The sequence below is a fragment of the Odontomachus brunneus genome, unplaced genomic scaffold (genome assembly GCF_010583005.1).
Source record: "Odontomachus brunneus isolate Ranch 3 - 2012 unplaced genomic scaffold, Obru_v1 Obru_scaffold_071, whole genome shotgun sequence".
NCBI lineage: Eukaryota > Metazoa > Arthropoda > Insecta > Hymenoptera > Formicidae > Odontomachus > Odontomachus brunneus.
The window spans coordinates 1,510,875-1,518,522 of record NW_022639521.1 but is presented as its reverse complement, the minus strand read 5'-3'; the positions used below and the strand labels follow the sequence as shown (position 1 = coordinate 1,518,522).

At 37.3% G+C, this 7,648-nt stretch overlaps 1 protein-coding gene across 12 annotated transcripts in view; it reads right to left on the bottom strand.

Annotated features, from left to right (window-relative positions):
• Positions 1-7,648, bottom strand: part of LOC116846861 (four and a half LIM domains protein 2) — a 642,247-nt gene that overhangs the window by 44,936 nt on the left and 589,663 nt on the right. Inside the window, exons 1-2 of one of the 12 annotated variants that reach the window (XM_032821227.1) lie at positions 5,726-5,891; positions 5,111-5,323 (exon numbers count right to left, since the gene is read on the bottom strand). The exons of 9 other annotated variants lie outside the window; for them this stretch is intronic. In XM_032821227.1, coding sequence (XP_032677118.1) covers positions 5,111-5,268 — 158 coding nt within the window. In that variant the 5' untranslated portion in view covers positions 5,269-5,323; positions 5,726-5,891. Of the gene's footprint in view, positions 1-5,110; positions 5,469-5,725; positions 5,892-7,648 lie in introns of those variants that run through there. 2 more of the 12 variants (XM_032821229.1, XM_032821231.1) reach the window with 2 other exon arrangements.

Genomic DNA, 7,648 nt, shown 5'->3' with positions numbered 1-7,648 from the left:
TTCAATTATATGACCTTGTAATAAATTTCGATTAATTAATTTATTAAAAATAATTGATATTAATATATAAAAAATTATTAAAGTAATAAAAATAATAATTATTATAGTAAAATCATGAAAAAAAATTATTATATCATAAATTGGAGAATTAGAATTTTGTAATGAAATTAATCAAGTATTAATTTTTAATAAAAGAATTTAAATTCTTTATATTTAGATTTTAGATCTAATGCACTTTTCTGCCATATTAAAAATTAAAATATTTATTTAAATTGAAGGTAATTCATTAAATCTATGCCTAAAAGGTGGGTATATTATTAATCATATATAATTATAATCCTATATATAATATATAATTATATATAGGATTATATATTATATTCCTATATATAATTATATATATAAATATTATATATAATTATATATATATATATATATATATATATATATATATATAATGTAAATTATATATATTATATTATATATATAAATATTATATATAAATATTATATATAATATATAATATAATATAATATATTTTATATATAATAAATAAAATAAAGTAAAATAAGACAAAAATGTTTCAGATAAAAGTGGTAAGGTTTCAAAGCAGATATATTATTTTTTTATTCTGCTTCATTGTTGATATATTTAAGGATTCTAATTTAAATGTCGCACTCTGTATAATATAGTAAAAAAATTGTAATATTTTTCATAAAGTTATAAATTGAATTAGTGCACAAAATATTCATTATATTTGCTCCATAAAATTAGAAACAAGATTATTTAGTTTTTACAGTATTAGTAACATTTTACAAATAAAATAAGCAATCTATATTGAGTCTATACTCGGTGTTTTTTTTTTAGACATTTAACGATGTCGGTTTATTTTTTCTCTCGTTACACAAATTAGTAACTTTCTATAAGTACTAATAATATTAACAAATATGTTACACTTTCCAATTATGTTAATTAATCAATATTTTATAAAAATTACCGAAATTGAATTATGAGCGAAGAATTTATGAGTTAAGAAGTTATCAGGTCTGATATATGCGCCAATCATGTTATGCGGTTTCGAATTCATGTGCTTCATGTTTGCAAGTTTGCGGTTTGCACGTATCTCGCGGCTTTCTAAATTGAGTATTTCCTCCTCCGAGCTTTAGAGTTTCTGTCAAGATCAAGAGGAGTCCCGAATCACCTCAGAGAACGGAAAGCACTTTTCCCAGCTTGCTCTCTTTCTTTATAGGGGATGAAATGTCACACCGTGATTGTTCTTCAAAGACTTGACAAGATGACCGCGCGCTCTTTATCTGTCTCAGCGAATGAGGAGATCTCTCATTTTTTTTCGAACGATCCTGAAGAGCCCGAGTTCCCGGAGAGCACCACCCTAGTCTTCGCAGAGACACGGCGCGTTCCGCTCGTCGGGCTTGTGGCCCGCAGTCACGAAATGTCAGAGGACGGCCCCGTCGTAGACGGGGAGAGACAGTTCACGGCGAGCGATATCGTTTTAGATACGGGGGAGAGCGCGACTCCTCGCGTGACGGACCGTGGAAACGACGAAGTTCATCTTCTTCACTCAAGTATTTTCGGCCGATCGTAAATCGTCCTCTCGGGAACGGCGGACTGAGGGCGAATAAAGACCGAGATCGAATAGTCCCGGTTGTCGAGTGAAGTTAATTCGAGAGCTAGTAACCAGTGTTGGATATTAATCGATTAAAAACTTAGCTGATTAAGGCCCGTATTAATAATCATTACTTGAAACTTGTCTCTCACATCAGATACTCAAATATAAATTTAAAATTACACTTGAGTTTTTTACTTGAATAACACAATATACGCGATATTACATTTCTAATCACGATTTAGTTGAAAGATTTACATCTAGCTCTTCAGCTGAAAGATTCAGTTGAAAGATTTACACCTAGCTCTAAATTTAAATCCGAGGATCTCATCTGAAGTAAGTTTCAAATACTGATTATAAGGTCTAAAATAATCAATAACCAAAATGAATCATTCATTATATGTAATCATTATATGTAATCACGAATGATTTAATCGATTGATGAAATTAATTTGTATAATCAGTTAAATCAAAGTTTGATTTGAATAATTATATACTTATTAATAATGAATTAAAGCGATGCTAAATCTCTTGGAATGAAATTTCACTGGAAAAATAGGACAGCTATCGAGTCACTCGAACTCAAGTGATTTTTCACTCATATCGAATGAATTCTTCACCCTTAATCGTCGAATGAATACCTTCATTCGACATTGAAAGAGTGAATCTGATATACATTCGCTCTAATAGACTGAAATTTCACTCACATAGAGTCAGAATTCAATCTAAGCTTGATGAAATATTTACTATTGCGATTTTGGGTGGTAGTATTTTTATTATTACTTCGAATGAAAATACTACCACTTTTCACTTTTCACATTTTAAATACAATTCTACTTCAAGAAATTTAGAAAGCAGTTTCGTATAGAGTTTCTATAATAAAAATCCGGACACTATATGTGCGATTTCTAGTTGGCTCCGTCATTTTTGGTCAAACTTCCGGTTGACGTCGAAGCTATCAGCTGATTGACAATATAAATACGGATTTGCCGTCATTCACGAAATGTCTTGAAAGAAATATGAATTTGTCTTGAACATTATGACTAATATCTTTTAAGAAATAAATAGATAAATAGTGTATAGTGATATTTGCAGAAATCTACAGTTTTTTTATAACTTTTTAATTTTTTGTGTAGATCAATATTAACCTATCTTCTATTGTAGTAACAAAATGCCTGGTTATGTCGCCAATGTTGCTTGATTATTATACTAATTTAACAGCAAAACAAATAAAAATGTGTTGCTTTCCTAGAGAGAAGAAAATGCAAAGTATGTGAATGACAAATATGGGACGAAATCCCATATGGTAGCCAAAATAGAATTATCTATTAGGAAAAAAAATACTTATTATGTTTTTATATTAACATAAGAAAAATCATTATTAAATCATCGAAAAACATGCATTTCAGTTCAAAGTTGTTCAATCAATATTTAAACATTCCGCGCGTTACGACTGTAAAATTTGGCCAAATATGGCGGTCACAACGACAGTGTCCAGACTCCTATTATAGGGTTTCTAGTTTCATAGTTGGCACTGGATTTCTATTCGATTGCATAGAAGTACTTCTATATAGTGAAAGTACATATATCAATAGATTAAAGGATATTGAAAGAAACAAAAATAGAATATCCTATGTTATATGAAAAAAATATTTTTTATTTACAGAACCTTTCTTAGTTCTGATATAATATGGGATATCTTTAATGACTACAATTAATTTAATTAATTTATTGATCCTTGTGCTTTCAGTCTATGAAAGCATTTGCACTTTTATATAACCAAATAAGGAAACAGTGCAAATTATAAAATTGCGTTGTGTCGGTATCCAACACCCTCTTAATTAATCAAATCAAAGTTTGATTTGGTTATAGATTGATTAATTTCATCAAACGACTAAGTTACTCGTGATTATATATATGACAGTTGATTAATTTCAGTTATTAATCTGTCGATTATTTTAGTTAGTTTTAATGGATTAATGTTCAACATTGCCAATAACTCCTTCAAGATAATTAGTACCAGTAGTTGGCGGCGCGTTTCTCTATTATGTTCTCTCTTTTTTCATTTTCTTGGAATGGATAAAGATCGCTAGGACGACTCATAGACTTGTACATATAGACTGAGCGCTTCACGAAAGGTTGTGAAGACTTGATTAGAGAAGGATGTCAGATATTCGGTCTTTGTCTAACTTGACTTTTATTGAAGCTAGCTAACTAGCTAGACAAAATCAAGTTAAACAAAATCGAATGCCTGTAAACAGTGAAAAAAATACAGCTGTGCTTTGAATCTTGTCTTCAAACTTTTTGCAAGAAGGCGTAGTCTGTGTATATAAATCTATGGGACAAACACACGATTCTCACCTATTCTGAAAGTCATGGAACTGAAAGTTCTTTTGCAGCCCTTTCGTCACCAACTATATATTTTTGTACTATAAAGTGTAGTCTTCCTCGAGATCGAGATATAACGATAATTACGTCTCTTTCCTTCTCTCTCCCTCTCGGGAATAAAATTATAGGTTTCTACGAGATTTGTCTTTCTTTATTTTATTTTTATTTTCGTCTTTCTGTATTTACTGATGAAATTGGAAAAAATATATTTCGAGAGGGTTCATAAACTCTCATTTATTATGAGAATCATCTCGTTTTAAAAGCCACAACCGCATGATTTTATCGGCGTTAAGGCCTTCTACGGATTCTTTGATCGCAATTGTGGTTATGATGCTTATTGCGACGATAATCACAAATTTATAGTGTGACTTTGCTTGGTAGCCAATTTAGAAGCCTAAGAGTCGATTGTTCCGACCTCTTTGTAAGCTATCTAACAGTTAAATCATACGTCTGTCTTTGTTTAATTTAAGGAAAAATCGAAGACAGACATATGATTTAACTGTTAGGTAGCTTACCAACTCGGCCTTCAGGACAAAGATTGTACACTGAACTGATTGTACAAGAGTTGTATCAACAGAGTTAGCAAGTTCACGCCATGAGCTTGCGATTATCGCAACCGACATTGCGACTAATGTTGAGGGACCTTTACGCACTGAGAGAGAGAGAAGGGAAATTTTGTCACTCGACCGAAATTAACATTATACTCGGCCTAAGCAGTTCTCGCGCGAACATCCGCGTAAAATCGGCGAAGACACATTTTTCTACCCAACAGAAAAGTCTCTCCTGCGAAGGGATCACCGAAGAAATCATCGAGGAGAAGATATCCGCGGCGATCTCTGACCCTTCGCGTAGTACTCGCGACGCGATTCCGACTTCGCGCGTTCCCTAGGGTGACGCTCTTCTCCTCGGGATTCCGCGCTGCCGGCGCGGCAAGGGGGCCTTGCGAATTGTCGAGGGCACGGCACGATGGTGATCGTGATGATCGTGATGATCGCGACAGCGACTTGATGCCGGCCGCCGTTAAGAGGAGCAAGAAAGAAGCGGTAAAAGGGGCGCTCTGCGGGTCTGCCGGACTGTATAACGTCAGCCAGCACATACTCTTCGATGGCGTGGTGGTTGTTCTGCGTGCTGTCGACCTCGGTGATCGTGACCTCCGACGCGTTCTGATCGCTGCTCTCCCGGCGCTTGGTCGTCTTCTTCACTTTGCGCACCTTGCGCTCGGTGGTCGTGTACACTACACTGTCTACGTCCGCCATCTCTGCGCTCTACCCTCTTCCGCCTTTTGTCGATGTCGTCGCGATGCGATCTCGCCTGGCCGATTGAACCAACTGAGGATCGACTGTCGTACTCGACTGGCTCTCTCTCGAGAGGGAAACAGGGTGCGAGAGGGGGAGGCAGAGAAGAAAAAAGGCAGAGGAAGAAAAAGGAAGTGAAGAAAGGTAAAGAGGAGGAAAAACAAAAGAGAAAGTAAACGAGTCAGAGGGAAAGAAAGAAAAAGAAATATTTTAAGGGAGAAAAAGAGAGGGAGAGAAGAGAGAAAAGGGGAGAGGAAGAGAGTGTGTGTGTGTATATGTGTGTATGTCGATACGTATACGTGTACGTGTGAAAAACAGAGACACAGAGAGAGAGAGAAGAGAGGGGGGATGGTCGAGAGAGCACCGCGAGTTTTTCGACGTCGGTTTGAAAAAAAAAAAATCGGAACGGCGAGGCTACTTGTCCCGAGACTACTGTTCAGCGGCTTTCGAGCTTGCGAACTGACTGAAATCTAGGATCGGCCCGCTCCGGGCGTCATCATATCGGGACGCTATTTTCGGCGTCCCGACGACTCCAGAAACGCGCCGCGTCGCGCCGCGCCCGCCACCTTCCTCCTCTCTCCACCCCGCTCATCCCCCTCGTCCTTCCCTCCCGCCCGTCCGCGCTCTTCCAAATCGCCCTCCACCCCCTTGCTCCATCGTTTCACTTGCGCGGCGCCTCTCTCCTTCTCCCGGAGCTCGATGCAGTGTGCCGGGTGCAACTTTTCTACGATACGTCCGTTTCTACTCTTTCCCTCCTTCTCTCTCCCTTCTTCCTCTCCATTTTCTTCTTCTCCTTTGAGCTTCTTCTAGCTTCTTCGAGCTTCTTCGTGCTTCCTGCTCTCCTCCCGTGGCTCGCGATGGGGGCGATTCCTCGACAGCCGCCGGCTCCTTCGGCCTTCCACGCCACTTCCTCCTTTCTTCTGATTCTTCTTCTTGCCTTCCCTTTACGTGTGATTCCTACGGAGCGGTGAGTATAACGGCAGTTTTTAAGGAAACAATGCCGAAAGTGGGTCGACATTCGCGAATTCCGCCGGAGACGCTCGTGTTTCGCAGAGCGAAGCGCCCGAAGGATTCTCATTCGTTGGGAGAGAGAGAGAGAGAGAGAGAGAGAGAGGAAGAGAGAGAAAAAGAACGATCACAGACGCTTCGTTAAAATCATCCGCTTCCAGCTTTATCCTTGCTGCTAAATTGTTGATGTCGCGTCGTCGCCGCCATCGTCGCCGTCGCGATCGCCCCGCTGCTGCCATTGCGGGCTACAGTCGCGAGAATACTCGGTAAGAATACATTTTTCATAGGAACGAAAGAGCGGGGAAGATAGAGAGAAAAACAGAGAAAGGAGAGAGAAGTGCATTCTTGAATAAATCGTCTTTTAAATCGAAATTTACGGCTGCCGCGGCTCGCCGATCGAATCCTCCAGCCGCGGAAAATTATTATTTCTCTCTACCGCGATCAAGGTAAAAGATAAATAATCGATTCATATTCTCCTAACTGCATTCTGACATTTCTTGGTGCGCAAGATAAACAGATTTATCGCGACGTGAACGATTATTCCGCATACTAGATCTCGACATTTTTACACAAGCACGGTGCATTCCAAGAACAAATGGTGGACATTGTTTGTAAAGAATGAGAAACGAGAGGATGTAAATTTCGCGCTCGCGCGAATGGGCGTTTAGGCTCGCATTCTGACTTGTTCGTAAGGCGCATGAGAGGACGTCGAGACTAATGACGCGCTAAACAGTTATTATTTCTGAAAAAAAAACGCTGACTTTAAAATAACCAGCTGTTTAATTGTTTAGACAGTTGCTCGGGTTGAACAGTTATCGGTTATCGATATCAGTTCAACTGATCAAGCGATTATTGCTCTTAAATATTCCCTATTAATAATAATAAGGAATAATTATTCCCTAGATAGACTTTCATGATTATCGCGATGTGGGACAAACGATGGTGTGGAAACTCTAGAATTTTCTTAATTATATTTAACGACATGTATGAGGCAAATACACTGTATTGAAATAATCACTAAATATCATATATCATACAATGATTTTGTTAAATTTTTTGTTATATTGATGCAGCTACGAATTTACTGAAAGCTACACTCAGATTTTCATATTATATTTTGCATAACATTGTTCTATGAGCAAATTCAGATCATTCTTTTCGTTTTTCTATTTCGTAATTCTATGTGATAAATATGAGTTTCACGTGAATCATATATAAGAGATTCATAAAAAATGGCACTCTTCATCAATTAGTAATGTTGTCGTCAAAGAGCGCGGCCAAGAGTGGGCTAGATTCATGGCCAAAAAGTTTTGAAATCATTTTGGACTTAAAA